This window comes from Miniopterus schreibersii (assembly GCF_964146895.1).
Source record: "Miniopterus schreibersii genome assembly, chromosome: 5".
NCBI classification, from domain to species: domain Eukaryota; kingdom Metazoa; phylum Chordata; class Mammalia; order Chiroptera; family Miniopteridae; genus Miniopterus; species Miniopterus schreibersii.
The window spans coordinates 47,138,445-47,164,774 of NC_138106.1; the positions used below are offsets into that span (position 1 = coordinate 47,138,445).

Sequence of the window (26,330 nt, forward strand, 5' to 3'; positions counted from 1 at the left end):
GTTGGTTTTCTATTCCAGTTGGTTCCAATACCCAGTTTTGAGTTCCCACATTTCCCTTTCTGTCTCATAACCATGATCAATAAAATTAGTAAGACACACTTTCCTAGGTTTGGAACAGAAAAGATGGTATGGAGCCCACCAATCTGTAAGAATAGTGGGCTGGGGGGCGTCTGTGTGTGTCCACATGCATGCAGGGAAGTAAGATTTAAGAAATATAGATAGCTTAATCAGTTGGTCAAGAGAACTGAAATACCAAAATAGTCAGAAGATGACAAGTTAGGAACCAAAACGACAGAATTATTTGAAACATGCCTAATTAGAGGCACAGTATGCCATGGTTTTGACAAAGCAATTGCCAGTCTGGTCTTTGTGCATGCAAAATTTTCCACCAAAAAGAAGGGGGTAACCCTGGTACTAGGTACTTTGAGAATTTGTTTGAATGTTTTCTCAGCTGTTCAGTTGAATAAATTCATAATGTCCTGATTACCAGGTATAGTGCTATGCTCCACAGAGAGGGGAAGCAGAAGGAAGAAGGTTAAGAAATATGGCCTTTTCCAGGCTTAAGAATCCAGAGAAATAGCCCAGGCTAAAGACTGGAAGGGATAAGATCAGGGAGCAGAGCACAGAGGGCCAGACAGGACCACAGGCAGCCTGCACTCCCTTTTGGAACTTGTTACAGGTCATCAGTCATTTCCAGCCATATGCATTGAGGATTTCACATTTCTCTAATTCTAAGTGCACATCAGACCTAGCCTCCCTTCAACAAGGCTGCCCAAGGAAGAAGAATATCCCTAACAAGAGTCCCACAGGAGTCTGCTATTTACTCTGTGACTTGAGCCTGGGATAGACAATGTAAGCTCCATGTCGTGTTTTGAAAGGCCCTGGGAAAAGTAACACATTGGACCATTATAGGCCATTAACACCATTAACACTGTGTGAATTCATTTGTCAGAAATTAGCAAGCCTCCAGAAACTGAGCTCTGCTCCAAGGGCCTGGGACAGAGAATCGACAGGAACTAATGTTTAGATGGTAGGAAAGGGGAAGGAGGAATAGATGCTGGAAAATGAAAGTGGGGTCTAGAAAGAAAAAGTGGGAAGGCTCCCACTTCAAGAGTTTTCCCCAAGCTAAGAAGAGGCAGGCTTTTGCCCCAGATGGGAGGCAAAAAGGGTTAGGAAGACCCCCTGGTGAATGTTTCGAGGTATCACTTAGCTCCCAGAAACTTGACCCTAGATGGCAGGCTATAAACTCAGATCAAGTCTGAGATGCTGGCTCCCCACACGCACTTTATTTATTTATTTTTAATCCTCACCAGAGGATATTTTTTCCATTGCTTTTCAGAGAGGGGGGGAGAGAGAGAGAAAACATTGATGTGAAAGAGAAACATCTACTTGAGAGAGACACATGGATTGACTGCCTCCCACACTTGCACTCAGGGCAGGGGATCGAGCCTGCAATGGAGGTAGGTGCCCTTGGCAGGAATCAAACCCAAGTCCATGGGCCCGCACACACTTTAGAATCCATGCTTTGGGTCCTAGGCGGGGGAAGAGAGAGACAGTGTATGTGTGTGTAGAATCCACCTCTGGGGAAAAGGTAGGAGGGAGAGAAGCAAGGCTGAGCCCTGGGAAGCAAGATAGGGTAACAGGGACTCCTTCTGCTTTCTCCAGTTCCTGACATAAGCTTCTGTACTCCAGCGTTCTCCTTTCCAGACCCACTAGAAAATGAACATATGGGCCAATCAAGTCTTGCCTTCTAAAGCCACAAGTCTCCCTGACAAAACACTCCACCCCCTTCCCTAGAGATGACCTCCAGGGCAAGTCAATGAGGTTAGGAAGCAGATGGATGTGCAGAGAGCCTTCAGAGCTAACCTGATCCCTGACCCCACCAGTTTGTGCCCTCTCATCCAACTTACTGAAGGACATGGCAGAAGCGCAGGGCCCCATAACTTATTGGACTCCTTGGGACAAAGATTCCAGACAAAATGGTTCCAGACATGGGAGACGGGGACCTCTATCCACCGAGTTGGTGGAAGCCACAGGTAAAAGGGAGATGGGGAATCCCCGGCCACCAGAGAAACAGGGCCACAGGTGGTGGGAGATAAGGATGGTGGGTGTCTGTTCTGGGGAAGGGGCTCTGTAGTCGGGGAACAGGAGAAGCTATAGACCTGGGGGATGGGTGGTGGCGAGGCTGCAAACAGCTGGAAAGACAGATCTGGGGGCTTTACAAACCACAGGCAAGCAAAGATTCAGTGGGTGTGTATGAGGGGGACGCTAACTCACACTTCCCGGAATGAGTGATTCTTATGAAAATCTCATCCGTTCCCAGAACTGGAGAAGAGGAGGACAAGGAGGAGGTCCGGGGTGCCCACCGCCCTCCCAACACGGTCTGCCTCTCAAGTCTAAGAGGCTGGCTCCCCACACACGCCCGCTGGACCGTCCTGGGTCCGCCCCGCTCCTGTCAGTCTGCAGCCTGCATGACTCGGGGTCCCCACGGCCCACCTCAGCATATCAGGGCGCCGGGACCCTGGCCCGAGAAGGGGTGCCAGCCCAGGGCGGCCGGAGCGGGGCTGACAGGCTCTGGGAGGCGAGGGACCGAGGGAGGGGCCGGGACGCGGGTAGCGGGAGCGGCGCGCTGCAAAGTGATCCAGCCTCGCCCCATCGCCGCGCTCCCGGAGAAGGCGGCCGAGGGAACCGCCTCCCGCTTCCCCACCACCGACTCCCGCAAGTGGGGTGAACGCCGAGGGGCGCCGCGCTCCCAGCCCCCACCCAGCCCCGAAATGCGACCGGCATTGCCATAACAACAAGAATCTCGGGAACTCCAGCCCGGACGACGAGGGGAGCTGCCCCCCAACACGCACACCCCAGCAACAGCCCTGCTTCCCCAAACTTGTCCGAGACGCCGCGTCCCAGGCAGCGGCCCAGCCCCCGGCCGTCCGCGCCCTGCCCAGCCTACCTGTCCGGAAAAAGGCGTCCACGTCCGAGTCCGCTGCTCCTGCTTCCTCCGCTGCCCCCTCCGGGGGGTTCATGACTGGGGAGGGCGTCCGCAAGCAGCCGCGGGCCGGCGAAGCCTGGGGCCGAGGACGGCTCGGCGCCGGGTGGGCGGAGGGCGCGGGGCGCAGCGGCTGCGGCCGCAGACCCGGCGGACTCCGGGCTTCGAGGGCTGGAGGCTGGGGCGGCGCGGCTGGGGCAGAGGACGCCGAGCCTCCCTCACACGGAGGCGCGCGGCGGGCTGGGGGCGCCTGCCGCCGGCTCCCCCATGGTACCCCTTCCCCGGGGGCGTTGGCCGCCTGCTGTCTGGCCGGGGCCGGGGCCCGGGCCGGGGTCCGGGCTGCCTCGGCGCCCGCTCTCGCTCAGCAGCGGCAGCTGGCTCTCCTCCTCACCCGTCTGCCTGTCTCTATTGTTCAGCCCTGCTCGGCTCTCCTCTTTATTTTTCCTCCTCCCTCCCACCCTCCCAGTCTCTCTACCTCCTCCCTCCCTCGCTCGCTCGCCCGCTCGCAGCCTCCCTCCCTCGCTCGCTCGCTCGCTCTCTGGCTCCCCCTCTGGCTCCCGCCGCCGCCGCCGCCTCCCCAGCTCCTCCTCCGGCTCCCGCTCCTCAGTCCCGGCCAACAATGACCCGGGCAGCGCCGAGCTCAACTGAGGCTTCGGCCCGCGCCCGGGGCTGGCCGCGGACCCCCGGCGGCGCGGTCGCCTCCTCGCGCCGCGGCCGGGCGCCGGCCTCTCCGGAGCGCGGACCCGGCCCGGAGCTATTGTTCCCGGCGGTGCTAGGCCGGCTTCCTGAGCCCCGCAGGAAAAGCCCCGCGCGGGAGGCGGCGGGGAGGGGGCGGGGCCGCGGGGCGCACGCCGGGCTCGCCGCGGGCTCTGCCGCCGTCGGTGCTCCGCGCCCCGCCCCGCTCCCAGGTGCGTGGAGGGGAACCCCGGGCTGCTCGTCTGCCTCCTCTTCAGGCCGGTCCCCCAGCTGGACCGACCTGTCCCCGGGGGCTAGACTTTTCCCGCCTCCTTCCTGATTAGCTCTCTCCTGTCTTCCCTCCTGAGCCTCCTGCATTTTCCTCACGATCTCCCCACAGTTCTTTTCTTGTTTAGCTCTCTCTTCCTTTCCCCCCTTTCCAGCGCCCCTTTAAACATCTCTGCCTATCTCTGTGGCTCTTTGTCGAGTTCATTCCTTTGCGACGCCCCCCTGCCTGTCTCTCTCCCGTCTCTCTCGTCTCTGCCCTGCCTCAGTACTTGGCCCGCATCTCGGCGCTTCTCTTGGACAGCTGTCAAAACTCCCTAATCCCCGGGGCTTTCTCTGTTTTGTTCCTCTCCCTCGTTTGAATGGAGAAATCCAGTTGGCCAGGAGAAGGGAGGTGTTCCAGCAAGATGAATTTCAATTAAAGTGGGGAGAAGGGCTGGAGAGGAATCGGGATGACGGCAAAAAAGAAAGCAGATGCTGTATGGGGTAATTAATGCAGTGATTGTATTGTGCCAATTGGTTTTTAAGCAATAATTAAACAATAATTAGCCAGTATTCTGTTTATAGTTCTAGTGACTGCAGAGCCTATAAAACAGAGGCTCTTTAACCTGAGTACTTAATGTGGTAATGTTGGGGGCTGTTGGAGAGGCTGTGGCCTAACCTAATATGTTAAACACACCTAATAGGAAAACCAGGTTCTAGTCCAAAGTGGATGGCTTGCTACCCACCAGCCAGAATCTTCTGGGTCTGTTTGTCTCTGACAACCTACTTAGTTCTACCTCTCTTTGGGCCAGAGCACCTGGGATCTTTCCAGAGCTACCAACTGGATAACTCAAACAGAAAACAGAATGAATTAAATAAGTTTTCAGTGAACCCTTTCTGGCTCTGTGTACTCATCACTTCCTTCACTGAAAGTCACAATTTTTTGTTTGTTTGTTTGCTGTACAGTTACATGTTTCCAATCTTGGGTATATCTATCAGACCCATTTCTTAAAAATCATTAATAGGGACTCTGAGATCACAAGTGAACTGCCATGAGATCTAATTCATCTGGCCCTGATATCTTGCCGTGCCTTAAAGCAGCCAAATGCCCTCCACTTACCACCTCCTCCTCTGACAATGAAAGTACTTCTCATTTGTCTTTTCTAAATTTTGCCTCCCTATTTTAACTCCATGACAAAACCCTGGCCTGGCCTCCCCCTGTCCCCCCTAACGCCCCCACATGACACACAAACACACAATCACACACACACGATGACAGAGCTGCTATTAACTGCCACCATTGTGCAGATAGAGGTGTGGCAAGAGTATTATCTCATCCCAAAAGAGTACATGTTTAGAGGAAGTTTCATATCAAAATCTCAATAAATATGGACCAAAATGGGGGATAACCTTATATAATTACATTGATTTTTAGAAGATATTTGGCTATTTCTATTAAATTTTTAAATGTTCTTAGCTATATTAATATCAGACAGATATTTCAGAGCAAAGAATATTACCAGGGATAAAGAGGGACATTTCAATTAACTAACTGGGCGTGCAAAAGTTTTTGCATTTAATAAGAGTTTCTAAATATATGAAGCAAAACTGATAGGACTACAAGGAGAAATAGACAAATTTATAATTATAGGCAGAGATTTTAATATCTGTCTCACTTAATACTTGGTAGAATAAGAAGAGAGATCATCAGTAAGATATGGAAAACTTTAACAATGGTATCAACCAACTTAACCTAGCTGACATTTATAGAATACTCCACTCAACAGCAGATACACATTTTTTTCAAGTGCACAGGTAACATTTATCAAGATAAACTATATGCTAAGCCATAAAACAAGACTCAGTAAATTTAAAAGGATTAACACTATGCAGAGTGGTGTGCAAATTGTACCCCAGCTGGTTTTTTAAAAAGTCATACAAAGTATGTTTTCTGAGCACAACACAATTAAATTACAAATTAATAACAAATATCTGGAAAATCCCCCCAAATATTTGGAAACTAAATAACATACTGCTAAATAACCCATGGTCAACTAAGAACTCAAAGGGGACATTAGAAAAAATTTAAAGGGAATAAAAATGACAAAACATCATATAAATATCTGTGGGATATAGCTAAAGCAGAAGTTAGAAGGAAATATAGATTCCTAAAATATTTTTTAAAGGTCTCAAATCAATGATCTCCTGTTCTACCTAAAGAGCAAATGAAACCCAAAGCAGAAAAGCAGACATTTTTAAAGAGCAGAGCCAAAGCAATGAAATAGATAACAGAAAAACAAAAGAGAAAAAGCAATTAATCCAGAAGTGGGTTCTTTAAGAAGATCTATAAAATTTATAAACTCTTGCCAGACTGAAATAAGGCAACAAGAGAGAAGAATCAAATTACAATTAGCAGGCATGAGAGAGGTGGCATCACTATAGATTATAGAAACGTAAAAAATAATAATGAGATATTATGAATAATTTTATGCCAAATAAATGGACAAGTTCCTTGAAAGACACAAAGTACTAAAGCTTACTCAAGAAGAAATAGATAATTTAAATAGCCATACACCTATTAAATAAAATTTCCTACAAAGAAAACTCGTCACCCATAAGACTTCACTGGTAAATTCTGTGAAATATTTAAGGAAATAATAAGAAATAATAGCAATCCCACACTCACTATTCCAGGAAAATGAAGAAGAGGGAATTATTTCTCAATTATTTCTATAAGGCCAGCATTACTTTGATGCAAAAACTAAACAAAGGTCAATTAAGAGAAAAGAAACTATAGACCACTGTCTTTAATAAAGGCATATGCAAAATTCTTAATAAAATTTTAGCAAGTCTAACCCAATAATATGTAAAAAGGATAATACATCATGGCCAGGTGGTTTATCCCAAGGACACAAGGTTGGGATAAATGTAATTTACCATATGTTATGAGTTGAATTTTATCCCCCAAAAAGATATGTTGAAGTCCTAAAACCCAGTACCTATAAATGTGATCTTATTTAGAAATAAGGTCTTTAGAGATGTAATCAATTTTGGATGAGGTCATTAGGGTGGGCCCTAATCCAATATGACTGGTGGCCGTATAAGAGAAAAACTCCATGTTAAGACAGAGACACGAAGGGAAAACACCGTGTGACAACAGAGGCAGAGATTGGAGTGATGCTACTGCAAGCCAAAGAACACCAAGGATTTACAACAACCACCAGAAGCTAGGGAGAAGCAAGGAAGGATTCTACCCAGAGTCTTAGAGAGAAAATTGCCCTGGTGACACCTTGATTTGGACCTCTAGCTCCAGAACTGTGGTAGAATAAATTTCTGTTCTTTTAAGCCACCAGTTTGTGGTACTTTGTTACAGCAGCCCTAGAAAATTAATATACATACCATACTAAAAAAGAAAAGCCATATCATCATCTCAAGAGATGCATTTGACAAAATACAACATCCATTTTTTTAATCGTAACTCTCAGAAAACTAGAAATAGAAGGAATTTGCTCAACTTAATAAAGGGCATCTACCAAAAAACCTATAGCTAATATCATACTTAATGGTGAAAGATTGAATTCTTTTCCCCTAAGATAAGAACAAAGCAAGGATGTTCACTCTCACTCCTCTTCAACATTGTACTGGATGTTTTAACCAGTACAATAAGGAAAGAAAAAGAAATGAAAAGGATCCAAATTAGAGAGGAAGAGGTAAAACTGTCTTTATTCATAGACAACATAGTTTTCTATTTAGAAAATTCTACAAAAATACCACTAGAACTAACATCATGTTTAGCAAGATTTCAAGATGTAAGACAAATATAAAAAATAAATTGTATTTCTATGCACTAGCAATGAAGAGTTGGAAATGGAAATTTTAAAAGTCACTTTATATAAGCTTTAAAAATATGAAACATGAAGGCTAAATCTGATTAAAGATATGCAAGGCCTTATACATTGTAAACTACAATACATTGCTGAAAGAAATTAAAGAAGACAAGTAAATGGAGAGATATACTGGGTCATTGATCAGAAGACATCAATTTTAAGACATCAATTTTGCCCAAATTGGTCTGTAGATTCAATAAAATTCCAATGAAGATCCCAGAAGACCCTTTTGTAGATATTGACAGGATGATTCAATGCAAAGAAACTAGAAAAGCCAATAACTAAGAAAGAAAAAAGTTGGAGGACATATACTATCCAATTTCAAGACTTATTATAAAGTTACAGTAATCAAGACAATGTGATGTTAGTTTAAAGATGAACAAATGGATCAATAAAGTAGAATGGAGTCCCAAAACAGACTCACACATTTATGGTCAATTGATTTTGAACCAAGATCAAAGGGAATTCAGTGTAAAAATGATAGCCTTTACATGGTACTTGAACAACTAAAAATCTGTATTAGCTTCCTATGGTGCTTATAACAAATTACCACAAACTTAGTGTTAGTGACTTAAAAATAACACAAATTTTATTATCTTGCAGTTCTGGAAGTCAAAGATCCAAGATGGCTCTCACTGGGCTAAAATCAAGGTGCTAGCAGGGATGCATTTTTTTTTCAGAAACTCTAGAGAAGAGTCTGTTTTCTTTGCTTTTTCCATCTTCTAGAAGCCACCTGAATTTATAACCTTCTGTCTACCTTCCTCCATCTTCAAAACCCACAATATTGTTCAAGTCCATTTCATACTGCCAACTCTCTGGTTCTCTCTTCAGTTCTCCTCTCACACCTCTAAGAGCCCTCATGATTACATTGAGCCCACCCAGATAAATCTAAGATAATCTCCCTATTTTAAGGTCATCTGATTAGCAACCTTAATTCCATCTGACACTTTAATTCCCATTTGCCACGTAACCTAACATATCCATAGGTTCTGGGGATCAGGACATAGATATCTTTGGGGAAGGGCATAATTCTGCCTATCATAATAACCATATGCAAACAGAAAACGAACTTAGATCAATATCTCACACCACATACAAAAAGTAAATCAAAAGGATCATAGATCTAAATGTAAAACCTAAAACTATAAAATTTCTAGAAGACATTAAAGACAATTTTTGTGACCTTAGAGAAGCAAATATTTCTTAGGTTTGACACCTAAAACATAAATCTTAAAAAGATAAACTTCAAAATTAAAAAGTTCTGCTCTTCAAAAGACATTGTTAAGATAATGAAAAGATAAGCCATTGGGAGAAAATATTTGAGATACACATATCTGATGATACACATGTAGTCTGGATATATATATCATACGACCCAGCCATTCTTGAGAAATAAAAGCATATATTCATGCAATGACTTGCATACAAATGTTTGTAGCAGCTTTATTTATAATAGCCAAAACTTGGAGGAAATCCAAAACCCATCAACAAGTGATGGGATAAACAAATTATGATATGTACATATGATAGAATACTATTTAGTAGTGAAAATGAATGAATTATTGATATACCAATAATACATGGGGGCATCTTAAAATAATTATGCTGAGTGAAAGAAATCAGACCAAAAAAAGAATACATACTAAATTACTCCATTTATATCAAATTCTAGGAAATTAAAAGTAACCTATATTGACAGAAAGCAGATCAGTGGTTGTCTAGAGATGACCAGAAGAGGGGGACTAGGAGAGGAGCAGTAAAAAGGTGGGATGACAAAGGGGAACAATGAAACCTTTGGAGGTGATGGATGTTCTTGATTGTGGTGAAAGTTTCATAGATGTCAAAACTGATCAAATTGTGTACCTTAAATATATGCAATTTATTAAATGCTGATCATACCTCAGCAAAACTGTTTTTAAATCAATAATTTTTTTCAAAAGAATGGGGTGAAGCTCTATTTGAGTACAAGGAAATAACAGTTGTCTTGAGGGGACTATATGGTCTATTAAATATATATCATCTTTAAATATTTAAATTTCATAACATGGATTCTTTACAATGAGGAGAAAGAGAGAGGGAGAATCATTTTCATGTGATGCACAAGAATATCAGGGTGGAGAGATGTTCAGGCACACGTATTTAGAGAAAAACTCTCACGTAATCTTGACAGATACCCCCTCCTCTCCATCCCAATCTGAAGATTTTTGAAGGAGGGGGGCAGGATGGAAGAAGTGCTTAAGTAGATGTCCCCAGGAGACTGAAGAAGGGGTTGGAGTCCATAGGCACGGCCTAGGAGCAAGGCCGTAAGCACCACAAGGAGGGTGTGGCTGTAGGGCTGAAACAGGGAGCTGTGGAAGTCAACAAGATGGAAAAAGCCATAGCAAGTTTTGGTGCTTATATGTAGAGTGGAGAAGGGGTGAGCAGGAAAGAGGGAGGGCTGAACAGGAGTTTAAGACAACTCTGGGCACGAGGTAACTCAGAGAATGGGGGCATGACTAACAGAAAAACAAAAATCTAGGAGACAAACCAACCTGAGGAAAGATGAGGAAGTGATTCAGTAAAACATTACTCAGTCTAACCCCTCATTTCATCAATGAGAAAACTATAAACTAGAGAGTAAAGTGACCTGCCCAAGTTCACACAGCAGACTCTAGAACTCCTGACTCTTAGGCCAGGTTTCCATGCTACTTCCCTGTAACACATTTCCCCTTACCTGAGGAGTCTGAAGTGATGATGGGCATCCAGGTGGTAATGTCTAATCAGCAATTAGAACTGTCAACGCAGAGCCTGAGAGGGCTGGAAGCTGGAAATATTGATTAAGGAGCTAGGAGCTAGCCAAAGCAGCAAGAGCAAATGAGATAAAAGGCTTTCTATCCATTTCTATTAACTTTCCGCTTTAGACATATTATCCACTTGTAGGTCCTGCTTTCTACTCAAATCAAATTGCCTTAGAACCAGCACCTCTTCCTGACTTTCCTGACTTCATTAATCCAGTTTCACAGGCTAGAACTCTGGGAGGCTTGCTTGGTTCATCAGCCTCCTATACTTCCTGCATCCATACTGCGACTAAGCCAAAGTTTTCCTTTGACATGACATCGGCTGCCCCTTTCCCTGTAATGTCATCTAGCCAAACCTTCAGCCCTGTAATCTTGAATTTCTAGAACAGCTTGCCAACTGGGAAAGATAGGTCAGAGAGACAGACAAATCACAGGAACCTGTTGGCCATGGAGATAAGAGACAAGAGACAAGAGGATATCAGGAGGCAGATGGGTCAAAAAAGTCAGGTGCCACAGAGAAGCGAGAAGCATGGAGACAGGGTTTGGGTAAGTGGAAGGTTACAAGAGACCTGAGGGAGAAAGAGGAGGGTGGGCCCCAATTGTAAGAGAGAGTATGTGGTGAAGGAGTGAAGTGGAGGGTGGAGCCTGACTGGAGACAGGACAGGGGCCTGTGGTGAGAGAGTGGAAGTAGTGGAGCTGAATCATCTGTTCACCAAGTTTTGGCAGTGAAAAAAGAAAAGACAGTGGCTAGACAGGACGGTCAAGTTTCCAAATGTTTATTTCATTTTGTTTTTTAAAATGGAGCTAGCTATGCAGAGTTGAAAGACACAGCTGAGAGGAAAAGTGAGGGGTAGAAAATTCTGAAGCTGGGAAACTAACAGCATCACTCAGAACTGGAAGGGCCGGTGGCCTTCCCTGTTGCCATGATCAGTCGGCATCCTGAGGGTTGGTCTGCATAGAGGAAGCTGGTAGAAGATATCCTGGCCTCAAAGCTCGATTCCCAGTCCTCTTCTCGTACTGCACAGGAAATTTCTAACACAAAGCTGTTTCCTTTGTCACACTATTTTCTGTTTAGAGTGAGCATAGGAAGTAATCTGTCCTGTTCTTTTAACAATTCCAAGAGAATGCCAAAACATCCCCTGGTCTTGGCCTTGTTGGATATATAGTTGTGACAGAACCAAAGTTCTTCCTGACCTCTGCCCTTAATCTTTCCTGCAGCCATTGAAGCCCATTCCCTCTCATCCTGTCTTTGGGGACAGCATGTGGTAGCCAAAAAAAACCTGCCTGGGTGAGGAAATCTGCAGCAGGTAAAGTAATATGGATTTCCTCTCGATCCTAAGGAAGTTGTCCCTATAGATTCTACATTCATGTTCCCTGTTAGCCTTGCCTCTCATGCAGACATGGGGACACTCCAAAAAAGTAAAGAACATTCCAATATATTTCAGTTTCCACTGACTTTGTGAGATAAATACCCTTTTGGTCATCTCAGAGTTCAGGTCTGAGGAAGCCAGCAGGAACTCCACAGCTAGGAAACGAAAGCATATCTTAAGCTACTCAAGAAGAGTTACATGTGCTTAGGAAGTAACCACACACATAATCTAGTCAGCCCCAGAGCCGCTCTGTGTCACCTAGTAGACTCAAAGAAGAGTAAACTTTCCCCTCAAATGCCATCTCAAGAGGCTAAGAGGATCTGCCAAGCATCCCTCAGGGACGTATCTTGCAGCAAGTAACAAAAAAGGAATCAAGGAATCAAGGGGCGGGGGGGGGGGGGGGGGGGATGAGAAACAGAGAGGTTAAAATGAGAAAAGAATAAAGACGAAGATGTTAAGTAGAGAGAGAGAGAGAGAGAGAGAGAGAGAGAGAGAGAGAGAGAGAGAGAGAGAAAGAGAAACTCTTCCTGTTGTTCATTTAAATCAAGGGGCTTGTAAATAAAGTTTTATTGGAACACAGCCATGCCCATTCACTTACTTAGTGTCCATGGCTGCTTTTGTGCTACAGTGGTAGAGATAAGTAGTTGTGCAGAGACCATATGACCTGAAAAATTAAAAATATTTACTATCTGACCCTTTACAAAAATAAAGATTTGCTGACTTAGAATAATAACATCATAACTTCCTCCAATACTAGTAAGCTCTTTGTGCTTCTTCAACTATTTGTTATGTTTAAAGTTATCTACAGAAAATATTATTCTGAAAGAAATCAAGGCTAGAGCCAAAAAATAGGAAAATTAGTCAGATCTGTAGCTTAGAGAGTGACCAAAGCAAAACTGCACCAAGATACAAAAGAAATCAGAAAGCTGAAGAACAAATCTGACTCTCTGAGGGGAGACAGAAGAGGGTAAAGAACTAATAAACAGTGATGGAAAAAGGCTTGTCTTGGGGTAGTGAACACACAATACAAGATACAGATGGTGTATTATAGAATTGTATCCCTCAAACCTATATAATTTTATTAACCAATGTCACCCCAATAAATTCAATGTTTAAAAAAACACAAATCTGACTCTCAAAAAGATGGCTACAGATGGGAAATATATATGTGTGTGTGCATATATTTGTGTATGTGTATAAAATACAGAAATCTATATACAGAAATATATATGTACATATATTCTTATAAGTGTTATGTTTCTGTATATGCATTTTTTTCTAATTAGTATTTAGCAATACTAAAATCACAGTTTTTTCATGGTTGATATGTATAGTGCCCAAGGGAATTAAAGAAGTCAGTTAATATAATACTTGAATAATAATAGAAATTTGAAATATGGACAATAGGTGATTTTAGGGGGAAAAATGGTTTAAGTCTTTTCCATCATCTTCTCATATTGACATGAGGGTACAGGTGTGAAAGTGTTGTTTTTTATATCTCTATCCAAGGTGCTGTATAATATAAGACTGAGGAGGGAAAAGGCTGGGAGTAAAGGATGAATGCCACCCCATGAAACATGAAAAAGTCATCTAGGCTATTCTTGAGCTTTTGCAGAGAAATTGAAGAGCCAGGTGAAAGCCACATATCTCCTGCCTTTGGCTCATCTTTTTCCAATCTTATCTTCTTCAGATTACTTCTCCCCATACCCCATGAAGACATCCACTCTGTCTTGTCCTGCCTACACACACACACACACACACACACACACACACACTCCATTCCAGGCACAAGATTTTGCTCTTCATTATCATTTATTCAGCAGTTCCTGCCCTGTCCCTATCCCTAAGCTTCTGCTCAAAGGCACAGACACTGCTGGTTACCTACCCAAAATACATTCTCCCATGCCTCCTTAGTAAAAGAATCGTAATGTTATTCGGGAGGGCAATGTGTTGAGATAAAGTGCTCGCCTTCCCTGGCTCCCTTGAAGCTAGGGTGGCCATGTAACTTGTTTTCTGTCATGAAGTATGACTCAGAGAAAGTGTGCTAGGGAGGTGGGGAAATTGTTTGCCCTCCTCATAGGCATCCTACCTTTCCCTTTCACATGCCTTTCTTTTTGCTCTGTTCTTTTTTCCTTCCTCCCTTTCTTCTTTTTCCCACCTGCTTCACCAATAGGAGACTTGAGGTGGGGCAGTCATCTTGGGAGCATGAGGAAACAAAGCCATAAGTTAAGAACGGAGGAACAGAAAGAGAAAAGAAGCCTGGGACATTGATGACACCTTGAAGCTGCTGCATCAGGCCCGACTGTGTATTATGTGAGAATAGTGTGCCCACATTTAGTGAAGGCCCTATAGTCAGGTGTATGCAATGAGTAGCCCAATGCAACTAACTATCGTGCCCATACTCTTTCTTCTACCTGGCAAGTCACTTCCTCCCTACCCCATAGTCAGTTTCTGAAGTACTGTGCTTTCTTCAAAGCCCACCTTAAATCCCACCTCTTTCAATAAGGCATTCCATAACATCTCAAAATTAATCTCCCCTCTCCCATAGGACACAATTAAAGTCAGTAAACTAGTATGCATGTATCAAGCCTGTTTCACGTCATGAATAATTATGTATGTTTAGTCACACATACCCCCACTAGATTGAGAGCTGCTAAGGGCAAGGATCCTATTTCACTCACTTTAAATGCCCTGCAGTACTACCCAGAGCAGTCACTCAATAAAAGATTGTTGAATTACTTTGAGTGAAGAAACGCTTCCCTTCCCAAGTGTATATTACTGATCATATTAAAACTCCTATCTTCTATATAGAAAGGGTAGGAAAGTCACCACATGGGAAAAGAGACCTTAGAAGTTCTAATCATGTTTTGACCATGCTTTGACAGTGTTGAAACTGTACAGCCTGTTCTGACTAATGGCCAAGATGTATAAACTAAGGTCAGAAGAAGGGATAGAAATGAGATTGTACTTACAGCCTAAGACTGGGCCTATATGCATCAAACTCATGTGCTAGTTTCACTATGCTCAACCTCAAATCAATATCTGCTGGAAGTATACCCCTGTCCACAGCAGTTAATCCAACTTATTGCATTATAATTCCACTTACTCTTCTACTGCTTATTTATTTCTTTTGTTTGACAAAAATTTATTGAGCACTTGATATGTTCCAAGCGTAGGGTGACCAATCATTCCAGTTTGCCTGTGACTGGAAGGTTCCCAGAAACATAGGACTTTTCAGTGCTAAAACTAAGAAAGTCCTGGGCAAACCAAGAAGGTTGGTTACCCAAGAAGCTCTGTGTTTGATACTGGATATAAATCAGTAAAAAACAAATATGGTCCATGCCCATGTGGATCTGTACAATCTAGGGGGCTTTATTTGAGGCTCCTAGTAATTACAAGTAGGTTTGCATCCTTCAACTATATTTTCAAGTCATTCATGTTAGATTTTATTACACAGTAATCAAGTCCACCCAACACATCCAGGTGCTAACACCACAAATCTCTCAGCACAGCTGGCTGTCTATGTGGAGGAAAGATGAAAGACTTTGGAATAGGAGAGTAAGCAGAAGCTCATTTCATGAATGTGGTCATTGTTCTACCGGTTGTGAATTCCAACCAACTTTAATCACAGCCTGAGCCAGTTGTCTGTTGTTCTTGGAACAGCAGGCACACTCTATCTTCAGATTCTCATCCCTCTTTGTGACACTGATTAAGACCTATTGGGTGGAACAGCGTCAACTTTGGAAAGGGCCAGGAGATGTCAACCTTTCCTAGGGTGATGTAGAGGTAATCTGACTGTGGCATCTGCTGATGTAGCCATCACAGCTAGCTGGGGCATGACTTTTCTCAGTCATTGTTCCAGATGAATTCCTCCTATAGCTGAATGTTGGGTAAAATAAAAACTCTCTCATGCTTGGGTCAAGGGCATGTGGATAGCTTATTTCCTCCTTTAGAATGTCAACCTTTCTCCCAGATAGATAATATATATTTCTGAACTTCATAATCTGAAGATGCTACCCCCCAACCGTAGCCACTCACTCGGCAAAAGCTGAAGGTCCAGGTTCCTCCATTTCAAGAATCAGAGGATTATTTTTTACTCTAAGGTGGACTTTTTCTCTTCAATCGCCAGACTTCATTTCTGTTAGGCTTTAATAACAACCACCAATTGGTTTTCTATGATTGGCTAGACACCATACTGTGTATTTTTATATTCATCATCTTATTTAACTACACAACAACTCAAAGTAGATATTGTTATTCCCACTTCCAGATGAAGAAACTGAACCACAGAAAGGTTAGAGAACTTTTCCTGGATCACATATTATGAATGGATAGAGTAGAATTTGAATTTAACTCTATCAGACTTTTCTGGGAGTTGCTTTGATGATGTGAAAGGGAACAGATTTTGTATGCTTAGAGATAAGTGTGAGAAAGACTTCAGGAAGAGAAGCAATTTTGTGTCCATTGAGGTCTAAATTTTGCTTGAAGATGGGGTAAGTAGGACTGTGAACACTGCAAATCAAGGAGAAAGGCTGGACAAAAGCCTTGGTCTACTGCTCTGTACTAGGCCAATGTTAATTTATAACTGTATGTGAGTGTGTTTTGAAACCATCAGGAATTAATTTTAAAACTCCCTTAGAAGTTTTTTATGGGCATTTTTTCAACAAACAAAACTAAAAGGCCTAATTTTTTTTTCCAAAAAAATTTGTATGGTAAAGATGCTGTTTTTTTAGAGTTAAAAGTGAAAGAAAGTTCATTAGTGAAGCAGTGGAACAGAAAGAAAACTACTCCACAGGCAGAGCAGCCACAAAGATGCTTTAAGTGGCCTAAAATTACCCTTTGGAAAGATATAGAGCAGAAATGATAGGGAGTCATATCTTTGTTGTGATATGAAAATATCATATCAACACCTACGCAGCTTTATCATTGAAGCATAGGATTGAGGATCAGAGCCTGACCACCCACTCCCTACGCTATCCATCAACACAGTGGTAGGATAGTGCAGAGACCCCAGAATGAGCATTTACAAATGAGAAAAGCAAAGCCCAGAGTCGTATCCTCAGTGTCTTGAAAACTGCCTGATTTGTAGCAAGTACTTGGTAATTTTATTGAATAAATGAATAAATGGACAAATAAACTAAGTGATTTTTCAGAAGGTCACACAGCAGGGAGGGAAATCCAATATCCTAAATCTAAACTTCATCCTTGATCTCTTTACATCATCCCCTGGGTAGCCTGGCCAACTTTAAATGGGTATTTGGATGTCAGATGTATCTGACTTAAGCAATGTCAAAAATTTAATTAAAGACTTAGAAAAATGGAGTTGGTGAAGACCCCGTTATCCAAATGCCAGGACCATTCGGTGTGGTTGGTTTCATTTCCAATGAGCATCTGCTCCACATCACCAATCCCTTTACATTTTCATACAATGTCCAGTTCACATTACAAAGTCAGCTAGCCTTTGTCATCCGTGTGGCCATTCACCTTCTTGCTGTCTCACCCTGGTGTTTAATCTGCTTCCCTTCCATATTTCTCAACTGCCTGTTCCCGCCTGCCTCTGTCAGCCAGGTGGTACTCAGGGAATGTAAGGGCACAGGAGGCATTCCGAAGTCAGTTATAACTGATTGGGTATTTATCCACTCCTTTGGATGATCCCCATGCCCTGTGGATACATGGTATAGGCTGGTTAAACAGCCATCCACAGACTGAGGAGCATTCTAAGGTTTATACTCAGCTCTCCACTGTCTGTGCTAATAGAGGGGAGGAGAAGTGTCGATGCACAGCAGATATATTTTTTAAAATCCACATATAATTTATACTCATTTTAATTGTACTTTTTATTGAGTTTTTTTCAAGTTTGTATACCTATGCAATCATCATCACAAAAAAGACATCCCCAAAAGTTCTCTTGTGCCCCATCTCAGTCAATCTTTCCCAACGGTGGCTCCCAGTCTGCTTTCTGTCACTCTAGATTAGATCTGTCTTTTCTAGGGTTTCATATAAGTAGAATCATAGGGTATGTACTCACCAAAGTTATTTTTATTTGACTTTGGAATAGCTTCTCTGATTTCCTTCCCCGTCCTGTCTGGTTCAGGCTGATATTAAAAGGAGTTCATGTTCCCCACACCCACACTGATTTGACAGGGCGGGCAGAGCTAGGTCTGGGAAGAAACCTGAGAGGCAAGATACAGAGGCTGCTGAGAATAATTTTTGGCAATGAGAAGAATGTTGATTCTTCCCAGCATTGGTAGAATATGGCAATGAGTGTGTGCCACTTTGTGCCTTGAACCTATTTTTCAATGTCGCTCAGTACAGCTTCTCCTAAACCTAACTGCCTACGAATTTTGTGTGCTTTGTCTTGAATGGGCACTTTCCTTGTAAACTCCTGACTCCAACCAGCCCCTCTCAGCCACGGAGTCATTGCACCCTCTGGTGTAAACATGGGGATCTGTCACCCCTTTGGCATGAGGCATTCCCACCCACGCAGCTGTCACCTACCACAGCCTCCCCTGCCAGCAGGATCCCTTGGCTCCCCTCACCAAGAAGCCAAGGGCAAGGAAATGTCAGCCTCCCTCCAGCTGCTGTTAGGTTCATGGGTCAGAGGCTGAACTTGTAAATACATGAACATAGAGAAATACTGAGAGATCAACCACTTGAGAGAGGACATGAACAGAGAGAAGGGAAACCCCAGAGAAGACAGAGCAAGCTAAGCATGAAAGATGAGGTGAAGGGCAGAGGCACAGCCCAGAAAAAAAAGCAGAAGCAATAGAGGGATGGACTTTTTCCATCTAAGAGTAATCCTAAAAATTCACTTCTCTGCCCAAAATAAATAGATTCAGACCCAGGCTATGAGAATCCCTGAAGAGTGTATTTTAACACGGAAATGCTGATTTTTTTTAAAAACACCCCCAAAAATACCCACCCTATATACTTCTAGATGCTGCTGAACCTGCTTAATCCCTTTAAACCTCCAATAACTTCAACTATGGTGTTTAAAGTCTCATAAATCTGCACTAGCTTCAAATCAAGAAGCACCAATCACATTCAGGAGCTTAGGGGTAGGGACAGAAGGTGGGCATCCCAGTGATATTTAAAACCACAGCACAGGCTTTTCATAAAATTATTCCAAGAAAAGCTGAAATGGAAAATGCTCGGGTTTCTGAGCTGTGCTTCCATACGTTCCCAATTAGTTCTGTTTTTCTTTTCATCAATGGGTGGGGTGGAGAGTGAGGGAGTGCTAATGTGCTATTTAGCTGGAGAGCAAAAAAATGGCAAAGATCTATCTCATTTAGTTCTATTTTTACATAAAATAAAACCAAAAACAAACAACAAGAATTTTTTAAACTACTGCCAGAAGTCATTAGAAAATAGCACTCTTTCTAGTAAGGCACCAACAAAGTGATGTCTGGTTTTTGTTAAATGATTAATTCATGCCAGAGAGTGAAAGTTATGGATACTATTCTGCTAACAGTAACTACCTTTTCTTTTTCATTCCTACTGTACTCCAGGCATCTCCTGTATAAAGAGGTTTAGGTATATCATCTAATTTCATCCTCACAATAGCCCCAGGAGAAATAAGATTCTCTCTGTTTTATAGATGAGGAAACTGAGGTTCAGATTGTTTAAGTAACTTGCCCCAAATCACACAACTGGTAAATTACGGAGCAAAAATCCAAACCCAGACTTTGCTTTGGAAGCCCTAATGTTATCCGGGATACCTTCTGTGGTGCCATGGACCCAGCCCACAGACCACCTGGACAAATCTCATATATCACACTTTGGTAATTGACGTGTTTCCATCGTCCCCTTTATTGACCTGGTCCAACCTTTTCAAATCCTAAAGTCTTTTTTTAAAAGTTGGCTATGCTAACTAAATCTTTACTCCAAATTCAGACCACACAGAAAAAATAAGAGTGCCTCGACTGTGCTGCTTGTTTCAGATCCAGTTTTCCTGCACTGATGTTCTACCAAGTGACCCTGAGAAAATCTCTGAACTTTAGTCTCCTCATCTATTAAACAAGGATCTGTAAGATCTAACTTCGGGATTATTATGAGGATTCATGTGTTGGAATGCAGTCTGGAGACCGTAAAGACTAGACAACTGCTGGGTTTATGATTATTATGGTACCTTAAATATAATTAGGAATGACAGCCCATTAAAGTCTAGCTTCACAGAGAAGAGAGAAGAGAAAAGACATTTCAACTACTGGGATGGAAGACAAACTTCATTTCAAAACACTCATGATTGAAGATATGCACTTGGGAGAGTGAAAATACATGCCTCTCAAATGCAAATCAAAGCCACAATGAGATACTGCCTCACACCTTTCAGAATGGCTCTCATCAGTAAATTAACAAGCAGCAAGTATTGGGAGGAGGTGTGGAAAAGCGAACACTCGAACACTCGAATGCAGACTGGTGCAGCCACTGTGGAAAACAGCGTGTATTCCTCAAAAATTGGAAGTGGAACTGCCTTATGACTCAGCAATTCCACTTCTGAGAATATACCCAAAGAAACTCAAAACACTAATTCAAAAGAAAATCTGTACCCCCATGTTTATTGCAGTGTTATTTACAACAGCCAAGATATGGAAGCAAGCCCAGGGCCCATCAATAGATGAGTGGATAAAAACGCTGTGGGACATTCACACGGTGGAATACTACTCGGCCATAATGAAATCATACCCTTTGCAACAGCATGGTTCGACCTAGAGAATATTATACTAAGTAAAATAAGTCAGACAGAGAAGTAAAAATACCATGTGATTTCACTTATATGTGGAATCTAAAGAAAAAATTAAAAGAGTAGAAACAGACTCATACATACAGAGAATGGATTGATGGTTGACAGAGGAGAGAGGAGTTGAGGGACTGGGTGAAAACGGTGAAGGGATTAAGAAGCACAACTTGGTAGTTACAGAATAGCCATAGAGATATAAATTATATCGTAGGGAATATAGTCAATAATATTGTAATAACTCTGTATGATGATGGTGTGTGCTAGACTTACTGGGGGGGATCACTTAGCAAATTACATGAATGTCTACCCAGTATGCTGTACACTTGAAACTAACAGAACAATGAATGTCAACTATAATTGAAAAACAACAAAAATTTATTTTAGGTAGACAAGGTCCACGTAAAAGCATCAGTCCTTTTATTGAACTTTGATTTACTGTGCTCGGAAAATGTCATGTTCTTTACCAGTTGAAGGCAAGACCCTCCAAGGCATAAGATTACAGACTTGATTGCGATACTGGCTTCTATGGAGGTGGTGAGTGTGGAGCTAAACCCACAGTGTCTCTGGGGGGTGCCTGCTTAGATAGGGTTGTTGGATACCATAGAAAGGGATACAGTTTTTAAAAATTTATCATCTCATACACTTAAGATTGCTATTTTCTCTATATTTTAATGCATACTGATACAAAAGCATACATATAGAGGTGAAGGAGAATGATCATTCAGTAGTCATGGAGACAAGAACATTTTACTTACAAATGTCCCCCCACCCCAACGATATCACTGAGGACAATTCAGGGTCGCCCTTGTTGGATTCTGGGTGGAGTGTTGGGGTGTCTCCGGCCTGTTGTGGAGGGAGGCTCCATGGCGATGGGGCAGTCCCTGTGGGGATGGTTCATGGAGGGGCTGCAGTCCTCTGTGGAGATGGGCTTTGGGCCCATCCTTGGGAAGCTGGGCGAGGCGGTGGTAGAGCTGCTTCCCATGGCCTTAGTCCGCACCTCATGGTCTATGTTCTCCAGTGGGAGACACTGGGGTGTCCACCTGTCATCAGCTTCTTGGTGGGTTTTATGTTATAGTCAGATTTGTTCAGCCTGTGGGAAGTCAGCTTTATGTAAGATGTGAATCGCAGCTCACAAAAGCACTGGCCACACAGATGGAGTAGAAATGTCACCTCATTGACAAGTACAGCCCAGCGAGAGAGGAGTGCACGAGCCGTCCTTAGACGATGCCAGGCTGAGTCATTATATATATCCAGCCTTGCTGACACTTGCTGAAAGGTGACCACAACATACTGGATACTGGGGCAGGAAATTAAGTCCATGGTTCACGAATTGAAGGAAGAGGGATCCAAACGCTCAAGGCAAGAGGAGAAGATGGTGGAGATGCTAAAGATGCTCAAGTCCCTGGAAGAGGTCGTGAAAGCACCTCACAAGCTGCTTTTCCAAACCTGTGAGAAGGCCAAGAGCCAAGCCCTGATGGTCCCCTCCCCAGGAGTGGACCTGGGTCGTAAAGTAGCGCTGTCCTCCCCTCTCCACTCGGGCCTCTCCAGCTGTCCCCTGTGCTGCCCACCTCCACCTCCACCAGACAATCTCTCAGACCAGTGGATGCAGGAGAGCCCTCTCCCTGGGCTGGGGTCCCTCCTCCTCCCCCCGCTGCACACAGCAGTCAGCTTCTGCACGGACATCCCTCCAAGTGGAAAGAGCAGGAGACTTCCTGGAACACACCAAGAAATGGGAGACCTCTATATTCACAGAATGTTTGGATTCTCTCTCAGAAGCAATGAAACAATTGCTGTGCTTAAATGCATCTTTTACTCAAGCTGAATCTTCATCAAACTACATTTCTCGATGTTTTGTGATATATATATATCCTCATATGTACATAAATCTTCATATATATATTAATCTTCATATATGCATACTAATCTTCCAAGTGAACGTTTATATTTTATTCTCTCCTTAAATGTTGTATTTTATTTTGGAAATACATGCAGTTTTGCAATGAAGACTTTTAATTGTCAAAAAAGAAAATAGATATTTCTCTACCATCACTTCCCAAAATGTTTTCAATGGGGTATTTATTAACAGATGTTTTCTCAAAAGATCTATTGTCAGAGAGATCTGGAAAACACCATGTATGCGATCCCTAACTCAGAGAATCACAATGTATTTTGTCTTATTGAAGGTCCTGGGAAGTCTTACCATAAAATAGTCTTAGCTTAATCCAGCAATTCCCGAACAGTTGACTGTAGAAACTTGATTTTGGGGTTTTGATTTATTAAGAATCTTCCAGAACACCAAGGCACATAGTTTAGAAAATGCTACTCTCAATAAAGATAGCTCCTCTCATCCACCGTCAGTACAGTCTGTGACCCACTCTGTTTCCATTGTGACCAATGTTCTTTCATTTAATAATTCATATCAATGAGAAGACTCCCCAAAGCCTGTGAACATGTTTTTACAACACCAGGCTCTTCACAGAGGAGAGTACATCCAGTACACCCCACAAATCTCTGTGTACAGGCCCTCCTGCCTCAGATGAGAAGAGAGAAGGGGTAAGAGGAGGAGGAGGGTGTCTTGTTTAGCAGCTCACTAGCAATGCGTGTTTAATGAATCCAACTTATACGAGAGAATTGTCTTAGTTTTGGGGTCCCCCAGAAGCTGACTCTGAAACAAGGGTTTAAGAGCAAGTAGTTTATTTGGGAGTTAATCCAAAAAAATACCAGTAAGAGAATGAGGAAGTGAGTCAGGGAGGCGAAGACAGCCAATAAAAAGTGAATTATTAAGCCAACTACACAGTGGACAACTGTAGCTAAATTCTGCTGGGAAACAGTATAAAACACACACCTCAGAATTATTCCACCCGAGGCATGACATTGCTAAGATATTTATGCATCATCTCCCGTCATTCATTGGTTCAAAGATGCTGGGAGGGAGCAGGGCAGCTGATTTTCCAGAACTTCTGAACTTCCATGTATCTTGGTGTAGTGATCTTCCAGAGTTCCAGGTAAAGTCCTCAGCATCAAAACACAGATACTGGCCATTGGAAGATGTCTGGAACACCTTGACATGGTAAAGCCTGAAGGATATGGGTCTGCATCAGCGTCTCTCATACTGGTTCCATATGTCCAGATGGGAAAACTAAGTTAAAGGAAGTTGTATAACCCTGAGCAACTGTTCCAGGTATTTTTGAGGTGCAAGGCTGTACTTAACATAGCTCCATGCCAAGAAGATAACTATCTGAGGACATAGGTGACCCCACCTCCATTTCTTCCCCTGGTTGCAGTGGCTTTCAGGCTTTTTTCTGGCTCCACATCAGTAATATTTCTCATTACAGTGATTCTCAACAGCTGAAGGTGAGGGTAAGCCACATTCCTCTACAGGTGGTGCATGAAATCCAGGGATGACAAAGTCTGTATTTAAAATATCTATTTACAATTGCTTGACTCCCTCATCATGCCAAGTCCCTTGATGCTAGATCATTGTGAGGAGTGGTAATAGCCCCATAGGTTGGACTAATTCCTGATCAGATGAAGTAAGTCACTGTGCTTCTGAAACAAGCAACTATTTCAGCTAAAGGCATTGCCTTTTTTCTAAACATGTAAGAAAAGATACAGTAGGCATCTAAGGATGGTATGAGTGTCTCAGGAAGCTGGCAAAAGACAAGAGTTTGGGGGAAAGCGAAAGCAAGTTATAGTTGTGAATTGCTTTCAGTGGTTCAACTTGAGACCATCATTTAGCATCCAGTCCAGTTGGAAGTCAGAGGTTCCCTGTTTTGGTTCAAGGGATTACTACTTTCTGTTCCTTTTTCCTGAAAATCTCACCTGCTACCCTTTCTCTTTCCATGAGTTCATCCCTATTAATAAAACATTTACAGATGTGGTTAAATGAGTAAAAATGTCAATAATTTATACCAAAGAGAACCCAGTTACTTTGGGAGTTACCCAGTCTCCACAGCATTCCAAATTGCAGACCTGAATTACACCTATGGTCTGAACTTGTATCTTGTCAAGTTATGGAAAATAGCTCAAAAGGAAAGAGCATTTTAGAAAGGGCCAGGAGTGATGATTCCTTCTGGTAAGTTGTGTTTCTTTTATTAACATTACATCATATGATTCTTTGGCCCCTAATAAAAGTCATTATTGATGCTTATAATTTTCTCTCCTAGCTCCTAAGCATTTTAACTCAAAGTATCTCCTCTTCTGATTGGCATCTTCATTGCTGGACACAGCTTCAGGGAAGGCAGCAATAATATCGCTTTGCCCAATTCTGACCTCTCCAAGTTGAAACTTCTTTTCACAATTCCTCTATAGACAAACACAATTTATAATACTAGAGCTATTTACAAGGGTGGAAGTCTAGACTTCAGATATTGACTATCTGAGAGCCTCCATCCATCCATCCACCTTTGCCTCTGGGAAGAGAAAGAACTCAAACCATCTTCGCTTCTCCCCAGGCTCCTCACCTCTGTACCTCAAAAAGAAGTCACATCAATATGATGGAGGGATCCTAGCCTGCTGCGCAGGCATCGCTTAGTAATGGATGGCATCCCTTTCTCTGCCCCTTTCCTTTCTCCCTCCTCCCTTTGCTAAAGAGGGTGTCCGGCTTAGTTTTCTTCTCCCATTCTTGCTGCTGTACACTCATTTCTTTGTGGTTTTGTTCCATGAAGAAGGTCCCCTAACTTGGGTTTATGCTAAAAGGAAGGAGAGGCACAGGTAAGCCTCTGCCCTAGGCCATGTGCTCTAGAAAGGGGCACTTACCTTCCAAACACAAGCTCACTGAAGAGCTACTTTCCTTTGTCTTTGCTCCCTTTGCGTATATTGTCCTTAGGGATTTATGGGATAGAGAGAGAGACTATGTCCCTTGTTTGGGGATGGGATTTGGGCATTTCCTGGGGTCTCCTGGCCACCTTCTCCCTCCTGCCCCCATGTTTACTGTAAATATTTCAAACAAACAGGAAATTCTAAGAATAAAACAATGAATATCTGTATATGCTCCTCCTAATTTACAAATTGTTAACATTTTGCCACATTTGCTTTATCTATGTGTGTGGTGGGAGTGCATGTATATTTGGTGGGGTGTTTTAATTGTTTTGAACCAATTGAAAATAGGTCATAGATATCATGACACTTTATCCCCAATGCTTCAGAATACATCTCTCAATAAGAACATTGTCTTCTATAACCACAATACCATTATTTCACCTACAAAATTAATAATTCCATAATACCAAATATCCCCATTGTTGCAAAAATACCATTTATAGATTTTTATTTTAAAAAAAATATATCTTTATTGATTTCAGAGAGAGGAAAGGGGAGGGAGAGATAGAAACATCAATGATGAGAGAGTCATTGATCGGCTGCCTCCTGCACGTCCCCGACTAGGGATCGAGCCCACAACCCAGGCATGTGCCCTGACCGGGAATCGAACCCTGATCGCCTGGATCCTAGGTCGACGCTCAACTGCTGAGCCACTTTAAGTGTACAGTTCAGTGGCATTAAGTACATATATACATTGTTGTGGGATCGTTACCACCACCCATCTCCAGAACGTTTCCATCTTCCCACACTGAAATACTATACCCATTAAACACTAACCTCACATTCCCTCCTCCCCCCAGTTCCTGG

The 26,330-nt window shown here is 42.9% G+C and overlaps 1 protein-coding gene across 9 annotated transcripts in view; it reads right to left on the reverse strand.

Annotated features, from left to right (window-relative positions):
- The window catches only part of KALRN (kalirin RhoGEF kinase), a gene marked incomplete at its 3' end in the record, with an annotated part of 571,907 nt that extends 568,573 nt beyond the window's left edge, over positions 1 to 3,334 (reverse strand). For 8 of the 9 annotated variants that reach the window (XM_081139136.1, XM_081139139.1, XM_081139138.1 and 5 more), the window contains exon 1: positions 2,951 to 3,103. In XM_081139136.1, the coding sequence (XP_080995262.1) occupies positions 2,951 to 3,023 (73 nt within the window). In that variant the 5' untranslated portion in view covers positions 3,024 to 3,103. Of the gene's footprint in view, positions 1 to 2,950 lie in introns of all 9 variants that reach the window. The other variant, XM_081139141.1, reaches the window with a different exon arrangement.
- Positions 3,335 to 26,330: the final 22,996 nt, after the last annotated feature.